General features: G+C 49.5%; 1 protein-coding gene across 2 annotated transcripts; it reads left to right on the forward strand.

Moving 5' to 3' along the window:
- The first annotated feature begins 202 nt into the window (after positions 1 to 202).
- gna15.1 (guanine nucleotide binding protein (G protein), alpha 15 (Gq class), tandem duplicate 1) lies at positions 203 to 11729 on the forward strand. 2 transcript variants are annotated; one of them, XM_084692349.1, is made up of 8 exons: positions 203 to 459; positions 729 to 1032; positions 2002 to 2186; positions 2376 to 2530; positions 3587 to 3715; positions 4769 to 4898; positions 5431 to 5584; positions 11027 to 11729. In XM_084692349.1, the coding sequence occupies exons 2-8, from the start codon at positions 882 to 884 to the stop codon at positions 11308 to 11310; spliced, it is 1188 nt and encodes a 395-aa protein (XP_084548475.1). In that variant the 5' UTR covers positions 203 to 459; positions 729 to 881; the 3' UTR covers positions 11311 to 11729. The 2 variants fall into 2 exon arrangements, with proteins under 2 accessions (XP_084548475.1, XP_084548476.1); XM_084692350.1 differs by lacking the exon at positions 11027 to 11729 and adding an exon at positions 6485 to 6707 and having other exon boundaries at positions 207 to 459.
- The last annotated feature ends 2138 nt before the right edge of the window (positions 11730 to 13867 follow it).

The following is a 13867-nucleotide window of genomic DNA, read 5'->3' on the forward strand; positions in this document are numbered from 1 at the left end:
TCCAGCTTTGTATTCGTTCATTAAACCCTATATTGAATCATACATTTAAACAAGTCATACGTTGAATTCTCATGTTAGTCTCACTTGTGAAATTTATAGATATGAAGCACGAGGCTTTGAAATAGACCCCAGCGTGCCCTCAAGGGAATGAGCCTCCGTCGAAACTTTATACGCAGTTCAGCGCGCGCTCTCAGGGCGCATTCCATTCACTGAGTTCGTTTTCACCAAAGTGCATACCCAACATAGTCCACAGAAGACGTAAAAGACTTTCATGGGGATCGGTATAGCCGATTTTTTGGGGGACAAAGTATCCACCGATCAACTGATCGAAGGCGAAGACTGTTGTGCACTTTTACAACCTAATGCAAGTGAACAAAATGAAAAGTTGAGGAGAAAAGGATCACTCGTCACTACAATATGATGTAACTCATCTTCCACAAGGCGTGTGACACATTCAAGGTAATTTGCTATCGATATATTTAAATAGCATTTATTACACGGCTGTTCTTAACGCTGTAGAAAGCTCCATTCATTTTTGTATAATAAGTTTGTGCTTTAACGTTTTTCAAAAAGCTTTATGTAACCTGTGTGAAACGTTTCCCTAAGAAAGCTAATTAAGACTAGTTTTTTATTCATATCAAACCTATATGCTTTTTTTGTGAGGAACGTTTTATATCCAAGTCTGTGTTTATAGTGAACATCCTTCAACCTCATGTTTCCGACAACAGATGGGAATTTCCAGATGACAACAAAGTTTTGGTTGGATAATTCACGCGTCGAACGTGGGCCTTATGAAGAGCCTAACAGGAAACACTCCCAATAAGCATTCATAATATATAAACAGATTATTCATAAACAAACTCAATCAATCGAAGTTTGTCATGGAGGGCTGCTGGCCATGGTGTCATCGAACCTGCGTCTGTTGCCTAACTGAAGAGGAGAGAAGAACCATCGCTGTTGACAAGGAAATCCAGAGGATACTGCGACAGCAAAAGCAGAGGGAGAGAAAGGAAATCAAAGTTCTTCTACTCGGTCAGTTCAGTTGACTTTCTGTTGATTTATTTTACTCTACAAACAGAATTTCACTCTTCACTGTTTTGGCACCGCGAATAGCTGTTGGACACTTCGGAAACGCCTTGGCCTATGTTAAATGTTAAGATTAGTGTTTTTTTTAATTTATAACCTATTATCATTGAGACAATTAACATGTGGTTGAAACCTGATATTTTCTTGAAAAGTAATTAAGGAATGAGGGAAGTATCCATTGCTTATGTTCTGTCATTAGTTCATGACAAATATGCATAACATGTGTCAACATGCATACTGATAATGATGTAGAGTGAGAGTGAGAGTGAGTGAGTGAGTGAGTGAGTGAGTGAGTGAGTGAGTGAGTGAGTGAGTGAGAGAGAGAGAGAGAGAGAAGAATCGGCTATATTCCTTGTAAATTAGCCTTGCTATACATTTTGCAAGTTGGCTTGAATGTAAGCCAGTTGACATTTTACTCAGACAACAATACAGGCCTTCCTCATCTTCAGCAACAGCTGATGAAACCGATTGCAAAAATGACTACGGATTACTCATTGGCTTTGTGTGGTATCCAGTCAGCGGTCAGCCTCTTAAACAGTCACTGTCCATGTAAAGCAACATAGGAAGATCAGACCCATAGCTGAAGCTTCTGTAGTTGTGGAACCATGACCTACTTTTAACGTCATTAATTATTCCATTCCATTATTCCAATCTGCTTCTACTTTAACTTGTTGAAAACGACAACAACAACAAAACGTGAAACTTAGTACAGTTCACTAACATCAATAACTTTAATGGGCCGATGGCGATGAGCTCTTATCTTATTTCCCGTATGCGTCAAGCTCATGTTTTCTCACGGGGCATGAACGTTTGAATTGTTGAGCAGCGGCTTTCATCCAAAGTGACAGGCAAAGAGTGCAGTTGGTTTGGATGCAGGATGAGAGTCGCTCTGTTTCTCGCCCGGGGGGTCTTCAGGCACGGGGGAGAGCGGGAAGACCACCTTCATCCGCCAGATGAGGATCATCCACGGCAGGGGCTTCTCCGAGGAGGAGAGACGGGCCTTCGCCAAACTCATCTTCCAGAACGTCTTCACGGCCGTCAAAGCCATGACCGGCGCCATGACGACGCTCAAGATACCCTACTCCAACAAGGAGAACGAGGTCAGCACGGGGGTCACGGCGAGACGTCGTCGTCCGCGACGACCGATGTTGTATTGTCGTACGGTCCAGACGTTGGGCATCACAAGTGCAACCGCAGTGATTCAAACGGCAAATCCAAGTTCTTGTCAGTGCAGTACGTGACAAAGAGCCTGTGTGTGTGTGTGTGTGTGTGTGTCCTTCTGCTCTCAGGTGTATGCTAAGTGGGTCCAGGATGTGGACACGGTGCAGGTCACCCAGCTGGACCGGGGTTACGTGGACGCCATCCGACACCTCTGGGCCGACGCCGGCCTCAGAGCCTGCTACGGGCGCCGCAGCGAGTACCAACTCCTGGACTCCACAGAGTAGTAAGGACCCCCGCAGTTCACACCCTCCCTCGCTTTCAGACAAGAACAAGAGAACACACACAAAAACATCTGCAAGTGGCTGTGGTTTTAGTCGTGGTTTGTATTTGTGAATTCTGTCAGGTGTTTGTCTTACGGACTGGATTAGACAGCGTGTTTGAGTTTACAGTCATAGAAACTGAACTTGTTCTAGATTAGGTATTCTGTGGAATTTAGCACAAGGTGGTTTCGTCTGGCTGGGAACTCACCTGGGAGGTTTCTGCGGAGAGGTCAGGGCAGGGCTTGGTAAAAAAGCTAGCTGGCTGACGTAAACCTGTTTCTGTTGACGCATGTGGAGATACCCAGTTCACACTAGCCCAAACCTAGCCCTTTCTTGTCGGGAGGTTAGGAAAGGCTGGGAACATAGGAAGGATGCATCCCAATGTTTCCCTGTCTTTTGACCACAAGGAGGAGCTGGTTGTCAACAAATGTAGCTTCCAGAGCCCAGCCATGCTGCAGTCTAAGGTCAATAAAAGATTCTAGTTACACAAACTACTCTTCTGCTTTGTAGGTGAAACTAGAACGACCTGGTTGGATTTCTGTTTGCTGACCCTTTAGCGATACTTCAAATTCACATCTGTCTGCCCGTCTGTCTGTCTGTCTGTCTCTCTGTCTCTCTGTCTCTTTGTCTGTGCTTGTCTTCCTCTGTATACCCAGCTCCACTATTTACCCAGATAAGACAGAGTCAGTCAACATTCAATTAATGACAGGTTCTATCAACAGGGCCCAGGGAAAATTATCCTGACATGTGATAAGGAAGTCCTCCCTCTCTCTCCTCCAAAGACTTCCTGCCTCAGCTCGCTCGCCCTGCAGAGCACAGGCAGAGCTAACTCACTGACAATGACACGTCTATCACACTGTGTTACATTCAATTCCACATGTAGACCAGAAGGAGGGGAGTTGACGATTGTGGATCAACGGTTGATACCTAATGTTTGAGTTGTGTCTTCCTGGTTTTTGTCCTGCTTACTCACTCTCCTCTCCCCTCCCCTCCCCTCCCCTCCCCTCCCCTCCCCTCAGCTATATGAATAATCTCGATCGTCTGGCGGCGCCAGACTACATCCCCACTGCTCAGGACGTGCTGCGGGTCCGCTTCCCCACCACCGGCATCCACGACTACGCCTTCAACGTGAAGGCCATCACCCTCAGGTGACTGCAGTGACTGCGGCCCCTGGGGAGGGGGGGGCGCTTCCATAACACGCACGTGTGGCTACATTTGACGCCTTGTTGTTCGTCTACCGACAAGTTGCCCGGTGTTAACAGGAACAATCCAGCTGTGTTCGGGTGCTGTGTTGTTTTCAGTACCGCCGTTAAGGGTGGACCGCAGTCCCCCCTGTGCAATCAGCCCCATCGTGACGAGCAGGGCACGGTGGGACGCGTAAACGATGGGGTGCTAATTAAGGTTCTCCAGTGCCAAATGTATTTGCATGAGGACTTGTGAGACTAGGTTGGGGGTGGGGGGTGGCGGGACAAGGGAGGAGGGAAGAGAGGTGAGGAGGGGAGAGGTGAGGAGGAGAGAGAGGTGAGGAGGGAGGGGAGAGAGGTGAGGAGGGAGGGAAGAGAGGTGAGGAGGGGAGAGGAGAGGTGAGGAGGAGAGAGAGGGGAGAGAGGTGAGGAGGGGAGAGAGGTGAGGAGGGAGGGGACAGAGGTGAGGAGGGAGGGGAGAGAGGTGAGGAGGGAGAGAAGTGAGGAGGGAGGGGAGAGAAGTGAGGAAGGAGGGGAGAGAGGTGAGGAGGGAGGGGAGAGAGGTGAGGAGGGAGAGAGGTGAGGAGGGAGGGGAGAGAAGTGAGGAAGGAGGGGAGAGAGGTGAGGAGGGAGGGGAGAGAGGTGAGGAGGGAGGGGAGAGAGGTGAGGAGGGGAGAGAGGTGAGGAGGGCTGTGTGCAGGGGCATGTGGCAGCTTCATAGTGTTAGCTGCATCTTCTCAGCCAGACACATTACATCATTACACACCCTGACCAGCTGCCTCCTCGAAAACAAGGGCACAGCAAACCACTGTGGCACAAATACCTTACTGATAAAGGGCATGTGTGTCAGTGTGTGTGTGTGTGTGTTTATTAGTACTGTGGGTGTGTCTGAGTGTATGTGTGTGTGAGAAAGAGAGAGAGGGATTGCGCGGAGGGGGGGGGGGGGGGGCGGAGAAAGTGTGTGTGTCTCAGTTATTTTCAAGCTAATGTCCTCACCCCCCTCACCCCCCTATCCAGGATTGTGGATGTGGGAGGACAGAAGTCAGAGAGGCGAAAGTGGATCCACTGTTTTGAGAATGTCACGTCTCTCATCTTCTTGGCCTCCCTCAGCGAATACGACCAGGTCCTGGAGGAGAGAGACACTGATGTAAGAACCCGTATCTCTGCCTGCCTGCCTGTCTGTCTGTTTATCTGTCTATCTCACTTTGAACCCTGTCTCCCGGAGGCCAGACAGTCTCAAGTTTGCAGATCTTTACTACCCCCAAGCAGATCTCACTAAGCCGGTTATCTCTTCTGGCCACTTCTAAGTCCCTCAAAATTCATTAACCTCCATTGTCCCCCCTCCTCCCTGACTATCACGCATCCTCCTCTGTTCACCTAACTTTGTCCCTTTTCTCTATCACTTTCTCTGCCTTTCTCTCTCTCTACCTCTCTCTTTCCTCCCCCCTCTCTCTCCGCCCCCTTCTCTCTCTCTCCTCCCCCCCTTCTCTCTCTCTCTCCTCCCCCCTTCTCTCCTCCCCCTTCTCTCCTCCCCCCCTCTCTCTCTCTCTCCCCCCCCCCCCCCTCTCTCTCCCCCCCCCCTCTCTCTCCCCCCCCCCCTCTCTCCCCCCCCCTCTCTCTCCCCCCCCCCTCTCTCCCCTCCCCTCCCCTCCCCTCCCCCTTCTCTCTCCCCTCCCCAGAACCGGATGGAGGAGAGTCTGGCTCTGTTCCACACCACCATCCACTCTCCCTGGTTCCTGAACACCTCCGTCATCCTGTTCCTCAACAAGACGGACATCCTGGCTGACAAGGTCCAGACGTCAGACCTGCACAAGTACTTCCCAGGATTCTCAGGTAGGGCGGGTTCTCAGGTGGGGAGGGTTCTCAGGTGGGGAGGGTTCTCAGGTACGGAGGGTTCTCAGGTGGGGAGGGTTCTCAGGTACGGAGGGTTCTCAGGTGGGGAGGGTTCTCAGGTACGGAGAGTTCTCAGGTGGGGAGGGTTCTCAGGTACGGAGGGTTCTCAGGTGGGGAGGGTTCTCAGGTGGGGAGGGAGTTGATGAGAGTTGTGACATCCAGGGTGTGTTTGATACGCGTCACCATGCCAGCCGTTCACAACAAGATGACGGTTCTAGGCTCTAATTGATTCCTTCTCCTCAGAGGTGTGCCGCTGGGCCACGTAGCTGGCTAATGATCCCCCTGCACTCATGTGGATGATTGTGCAGCCCCAGACTCTGCCTCCCTCATGCTCCTCTCCACAGCTCCACTGTGACACCCTCCCCCCCCCTCCCCCCGTTACCCATGGCAACCATAAATACCCTGCTCTTTGCATGGCCGAGCCTTCAGTCAGGGCGTCTGTGAAGTGTGGCGGGGGGAGGGGGGAGGGGTGGAAAATGGAAACTAACCGGTAGATGGTTAGCATTCTGGTCCCACGCCTGACCACAGCCTACAGGAACTCTAACCTCTGTGGTAGCTGTGTGCGTGTTGGGACGGCTACTGTGGTGTGGGGTCATTTCTCTTTAACTCACGCACATGCCAACATACAAACCAACACGCTAACATATAAACCAACACGCTGACATACAAACCAACACGCCAACATACAAACCAACACGCTAACATATAAACCAACACGCCGACATACAAACCAACATACAAACCACACATAGGCGTTCTCCTAATCCACCTCTCTTCTCTTCCCCTGGTGCCTCTAACCTCGACCCTCCCCTGACCCCCCTGACCCCTGACCCCGCACAGGCAAGAGACGCGACGCGGAGGACGCCAAGATGTACGTCCGCAAGATGTACGAGCAGCAGGCGCAGAGCCAGGAGAAGAGGGAGAAGAGCAAGACCCTGTACCCTCACTTCACCTGCGCCACGGACACCAACAACATCCGCAAGGTGTTCAGCGACGTCAAGGACACCGTGCTGCTCAAGTCCCTCACAGACTACGGTGTGATCTGAGGGGGGGGGAGACCCCAGGCGGGAGGGGTGGGGGGGGGGAGTGAAGGAGGGGAGGGGCTTGTGTGTGTTTGTCACACTCCTCCACTCAGGGCTGGAGACACACACCCCCCCTCACACCCCTCCTCTCCTCCTCTCTCCGCTTTGTTGGGGAGGACTTCTGGACGTCAGACCAGGACGGGGAGGGGGGGGTCTGGTGAAGGGGGGCCCGGTGCCTCAGTGTGTCAGCCCCCCACCCCCCCCCCCCCCTCCTCCACCCGGTCAGTTTAGTGCTGATAGTCCTCTTCGTTCGCTTGGCATCTACATTTTCCCACGGACATCGTCATGCACTGGACCAGAGATGTCTAAGGTGCTGCACGTATGGGAGTCCTGGACCTATGAAACAGTCCTGGACCTGTGGAAATAGCGATTGATCTAAGTGGAGATAAGGACGGAACCTGACCTCTCCTCTGTCCTGGGTGTGGAGTCTTGCAGAAGCTGACCTGGCCTCTGTCCTGGGTGTGGAGTCTTGCAGAAGCTGACCTGGCCTCTGTCCTGGGTGTGGAGTCTTGCAGAAGCTGACCTGGCCTCTGTCCTGGGTGTGGAGTCTTGCAGAAGCTGACCTGGCCTCTGTCCTGGGTGTGGAGTCTTGCAGAAGCTGACCTGGCCTCTGTCCTGGGTGTGGAGTCTTGCAGAAGCTGACCTGGCCTCTGTCCTGGGTGTGGAGTCTTGCAGAAGCTGACCTGGCCTCTGTCCTGGGTGTGGAGTCTTGCAGAAGCTGACCTGGCCTCTGTCCTGGGTGTGGAGTCTTGCAGAAGCTGACCTGGCCTCTGTCCTGGGTGTGGAGTCTTGCAGAAGCTGACCTGGCCTCTGTCCTGGGTGTGGAGTCTTGCAGAAGCTGACCTGGCCTCTGTCCTGGGTGTGGAGTCTTGCAGAAGCTGACCTGGCCTCTGTCCTGGGTGTGGAGTCTTGCAGAAGCTGACCTGGCCTCTGTCCTGGGTGTGGAGTCTTGCAGAAGCTGACCTGGCCTCTGTCCTGGGTGTGGAGTCTTGCAGAAGCTGACCTGGCCTGAATGTGGAACGTTGCACTTCCGCGTGACTTCCCTGTCCACTGCTGCGGTCTGATGGGAGTTGGGAGGATTTTATAGAAACAACTTACTTACTTTAAATCTATTTGCCCCGATGGGTGGTTCTAGTGTGCCAGTAGAAGACTTTGAAGAGGGTGTTATATAATCTGTGTGATGACGCTTGCAGTTGTGAAACTGGTAGCGTTGGGATCCCAAAGTACCACTGATTGTTTCTAATTGCCTGGTGAGGTGGAACTGAGGTTGGAATTTCACCCAAAGATTCTTCAGCCCAGCAGCCAATGAGACATCTGCAAGGGTTTTGCTCATACATAAAACCTGTATGGTTGTTTTGACCATGGGTGCAGCACTCTGAGAGCTGACATTTTCATCCTTCTTAGCCCCTTGGTCTTAGCGTAATCTTTTCCTGTGTTTTCCCATGTCACGATAAAACCTGTATCGAGGCTTCAACCGCGAACAGATGAGAGTGTTCAAGAACAGCAGAGTGCCAGGTTAATGCTAGCTGCTGGGCATGCTGTTCAAGATGAAATATATTAAAAGATCTCATTAAATTCCCAGGACCCAATTAGGGGTGCAATTAGGAGGCTGAGGGAACTCTGTGAAAATGAAAGCACGGCATTGTGGGAGGTACAAGCCTCGAACTGATAGCTTCAAATCAACAGGAGGGAGGGAAGGAGAAAAAAAAAAAAAGCACATCTATTTTTGAAAAGAGTGCAGTTGCTGTTTCAGCCCCTCTCTGTGGGGTAGTGATGTTTTAGATTGTTGGACGAATGAAAGAAAAAAAATAGAACACAGTTTCCAGGCAACATTATGCTAACGACACATCTTTATTTATCATCGGTTTTACCTGTTAGGTTTCCCGTCCTTATCTCTCACATATTTATGTCAGATCAGTGTTTTGATTAGTGGGTCATGATCCATTTACAAGCTCGGTAAGATGTATTTGTCGTGAAGCGGATTTGCTGTCTAAAAAAAGTGTAATATCTATTTGAAACATGATAATATTGATGCTGGCTGTCTGTGTGTCCCATGGCAGTTGGACACGCCATCAAATTATATTTCATTTAGCATCTCCCCTGAGAACTTGTTCTGTAGTGCCTGTTTATATTCAAGTTCAAAAAAACACTTTTGATACCTTTGAAATACAGAAAGATAAGAATACTCTGAAGTTGTTGTACTTTGATTATTTACTTTCTTGTGTCTTTTTTTCCTCTTGGAAATAAGATTCACTCGCTGTTATGTTGATATGGTTGTGCGCTACATGTAGACAGTAACGTTTTCACAGTATACTCCAGGGCATTGGGATTCCTCTGATACTTTTAAAAACTGTGGTCAGACGTGGGAAAATATTTTCAAATTATAATAAATCATTTATGTTTTACGTGACTATTTTGTTCCAGTGTTTTGCTTCAAGCACCGTTTTTTTTTTTTTTTTTTTTACAGGAAGATGTCCTATTTAACCCTTGTGTTCTCATTGTGACCCAACCGTCGTTTGCGACAACTTTACCGCATACAAAAACGAAGTGAAGCATTTTCTTTTAACCGTTGGGCTGTCTCAGACCCCCCCACATTGCAAAGGTTAAAATAAAATCATTTTTATTTGCTTTTGTATTGGGTAAAATTGGGTAAACACAACGATGGTTCGTTATGAACCTTTTGGTCATGTGACCCGAAGGCAGCACGAGGGTTAAATGAATTCATGTCTCTGTTCAGGGTCTTCCTTGAGTTTGCTCAAGAAAAAAAGTCAAGAGACGGAGAAACAGGAAGCAGGATACATCCCAGAATGCATTGCGTGGTGACTGTCCTACTCGAGTCTGTGTAAGGGCTGTTTTTTTGTTCGTTTTACTCTCAGCTTGACAGGAAGTTAAAAGAGGATTTTCATTTGAATATGTGCTGTGTGCCGAAGGTACAGCTGAAACAGCAGCTAGATGAGTCTGGTCTGCCGAGTTGACTCACTAAACGTTCACTAAACGTTTTGTCAATTCTAAGCATGACTGATTGGATTCCATACAAATGAAGTCTAGAACAAGTTTGTCAAGAAGAACTCGTTGCTCGCCGATTGTGTGCGTTTGTGTACGTCTTATATTCCAGCCCAGGCACACACAGTCCTGTCTTTTCAAAAGAGTCCAACTTGGTCACGTTTCGCATATCTCTCGTTTTCAGTATAAAGAGATGATAGATGGATCATCTCCTTTGCACCCTAACTGCTGCAGTGCACATAGTGACGAGTTGTTCTCTAAAACATCTGGCAGTGTATCGTGTTTTGACGTCGATGTTCCTGCCTGGGTGACATTTACCGTGAGCAATTTGTTTTCAGAAGTGCCTCTCTGTACCAGAAGGGGACTGGTGAACGCTGAGGATTCTCAGAAGCGATCTCATACATACAGCTCATTTGTATAGACACACAAACACCATACGCATATCACACGCACACATACACGCACGCACACATCGATTCACGTCTGAAACAACATGCAGTCCTGATTGTTCTCCCTCTCCCTCTCTCTCTCCCCTCTCTCTTTCCCCTCTCTCTCTCTCTGAGCTAAGACTGAGCAAACATGAAGGAAAGTCCTGTCTGTTTGTGTAAGGTGTGGGGGCTACTAGCTGGTTGGGGACGCTTCCAGAACACACTGCAGGAAGGCTAGCTAGGTTGCCAGGTGGTGACGTGTGGAGAGAAGGAGATGCTAGCTGTGGCCGTTTAAGATTGTCTACTTGCTGCCTCTGTGTGTCACTGTGTGTGTGTGTGTGTGCGCTGTGGACTGTTCTTGCTGATAAGAGACAGTCAAAGCCTTCCATTTTTTATTTATGTCCCTCAAAGCAGAGATTCCTGCCAGGTTTACTAGCTCTGACTCTCACACACACACACACACACACACACACACACACACACACACACACACACACACACACACACACACACACACACACACACACACACACACACACACACACACACACACACACACACACACACACACACACACACACACATTTAAATAGGCAATTTCCTCTTTTCAGTTTGGAATACGTTTACAAAATAAAACTTGCAATTCATGACTATATCATTCAAAACTCGAACACACAAACATTCATTTCACACCATTGAATAAAAGAAGACATTTTTTTTTCCACGTGTTTTTTCATCATACCGTTCCAGTGCACACAAGACCCCCCCCCCCCCCCCAAAAAAAAACAACATCATTTTTATCAACACCAAAAAAGAATCACTTTACCAGCATGGAACCCACGCTTTTTTTTGTCTGTTTTCTCAAACAGATCCAGCATTTGTGGAGGCAGCTGGGTCTCTGTGCGCTGCCTACCCCTCGCAGTGCCTACCCCTCGCAGTGCCTACCCCTCGCAGTGCCTACCCCTCGCAGTGCCTACCCCTCGCAGTGCCTACCCCTCGCAGTGCCCAGAAGGCCCACAGACCAGTGTTGCCAGGTTTGCGGTTTTCCCTCGGAATTGGGCTACTTTTGAAGTGTTGCCGCGGGTTGAATTTTGTGTCCGCTGGTTTGGGTAGACGTATTTTGCATGCAAATTACATGAATATCTGTGTATAAAAAAAATCCATATTTTAAATGAAATAATTTATTTATACCCAAATCCTACCAAACTGACTCCAGATCAGCATGTACATGTCACATGTCACAGGGACACGCCCACATACACACACGCACTGTGCGTGTGCACACGTGCCTAATGCTCTCAGTCTCCTGAGAAAACCTCCTGTTTTAATGCTGGCATACTAAACAATTGGTGTTACTTTGCAGATATTACAATACATTTGGCAATGAAAGCAATGCTGTTGGACTTTAAAAGCAGTGTTTATGGTTTGGCAGGGGCATATTTTGAGTTCTGATATTGGGCTGGTTTTGGGCTGGATTTGATTGGTCATTGGGCTGGTTTTGGGCTGGATTTGATTGGTCATTGGGCTGGTTTTGTCACACAGACCTGGCAACCCTACCACAGACTCACAGCCAGGGAGGGGGGAAGGAGGGGGGAAGGAGAGGGAACAGCTCTGTGCATACTCTGCATCAATAACTCGACCAGGAAGCTAACCTTTGGGCTAGACAGAGTGCAGGTAGAGCCTGACACACCGTCGATAACTAATACCCTCCTCTTCGGAGAGCAGGGGAGGCCTGGCAGAATAGCATCTTAGCAGGGCAAACTTAAAAAAAAAAAAAATCTTCTCCTTAAGTCTCTCACAATTACGTTCTCCCCTTCTCAGCCTAACTCATCGTTAGATCGGTGCTTTTTCTTCATTTATCTCCACATCTTTCAGTCTCCCCTGGGCACACACACACACACACACACACACACACACACACACACACACACACACACACACACACACACACACACACACACACACACACACACACACACACACACACACACACAAACACAAACACCTGGTCTGGACATGCATTAATATGTTTTCATCCGAAACTGCTGTGGGCCCTTGGTTTATTAATGTGGAGGAACACCGAACACAAAATGTCCCCAATTAAAATGAAGATGAATTGCAGGTCCCAGTCTTTGGAGGCTGTCCCTGTATGTGTCTAACCCTCTGCTTGCAGACAGCCTATTAAACACTGGGTCTTAACAGTGCTTCCTTCCCAGTCTGCGTAGGGAGGTGAAAAAAAACATCTGTCTGGTTACGAGAGCGATGGTGCCAAAAGCAGTTCTAGACAACATTCCTTTGCTACTTGTACAATCATGTCAACTGTTGTTGACAGTTTGGGTGCTGTTTGATTTACCTACGTCCCTGTCAGGCTATCCTAAGTTCTCTGGGTGTACAATGCAAGCCTGAAGTCATCCTTTGGTTTATGTCTCACTCTGCTCCAGCTCCTCTCACTGACTGGAACAGAGTGACATTCTGTCACATCAAGTGTGATTACCTGGTACATCATCATCCCCCCCCCCCCACACACACGCTTAAGCTAACTCCGCTCCCCAAAACAGGTCGTTCGTTTTCCACAGGTGGGCAGGGTTTCACTGGTTTCCCTCCGATTCAGTTGATGAGGGTCACGACTGTCGACACGGAAGCTAATGGAAAAATAACCCAAGTGTGATTGATCCAGGTCTGCTCCTGGAGACAGTGTTCAAACTGCTCTGCTCTGACCCCAGGGGACGCTGCGCTCTGACCAGGCCTGTCTGCTTTGAAGAGAACCAAGCCATTGTTTTACTTTTGTCTTGGAGGACAGTGCATTGGGGAATAAAGAGTCAGACTGACGTGACTTGGAGAAGGGGGAGGGCGGACGGCGTGGAGAGTCTCAAGCAACACGTCGTCGGGGGGCCTCCGGTCGCTGCCGTTGATTTGCGCACAGCGAGACGAGCCGGAGGGTTCCGGAGGGGCTGATATATATATATATACACATACACACACATATCTATCCATCTATCCGTCTCTGTCTTTACCCCTTCCCCTTGACACCACCCACTTCCACTCCTGCCTCATATTTAACCCATTGCCCCCCCTCCTCCTCCCCCCACACCCCCGCAGCCCCACACATCCTACCTCTTTACAATCCCACCTCCTACTCTCTCCGCGTCTCTCTCGTTCGCCCCCCGTCTCCCTCACCCCCCCTCCTTCTCGCTCCTCTGGTGAATGAAGGAGGGAGGGTGAGCCCGGGAACAATGAACAGCCATGTCTTTGTGTGCGGGGGTCCGAGAGCCCAGTGTGATGGTAATGACCGACGTTCTCCTCTCAAGGGCTGAGAGCAGGGCAGGGCTCTAATGGGAGAGAGAGAGAGAGAGAGAGAGAGAGAGCGAGAGAGAGAGAGAGAGGGAGAGACACAGAGACACCATGACCCTGAAAAAGGATGGCAGACTGAAAGCCACAGAGACTGACTGTTCCAGGACTGTCAGAACCATCCCAGGATGGAACAAATGCACAGATGAAGTCAAATGATTCGCCAGAGCAACCCGAGTGTACGCATCCACCCTGGGCGTCGATGGGGCATCTGGATTTCATCACGGCCGCACACGTTGGGATGAAACCCGCGCACAAACACGGAACGGCGATGGTACTGTACCTGGCTTTTGATCAAAACAAAACCCTCCCAGTACCCTCCCGCGCCTCAGAGCTGAGTTGATCAAAAATTCCGATGACGG

This window comes from Hypomesus nipponensis, chromosome 26 (genome assembly GCF_054491055.1).
Source record: "Hypomesus nipponensis isolate SF chromosome 26, ASM5449105v1, whole genome shotgun sequence".
Lineage (NCBI taxonomy): Eukaryota > Metazoa > Chordata > Actinopteri > Osmeriformes > Osmeridae > Hypomesus > Hypomesus nipponensis.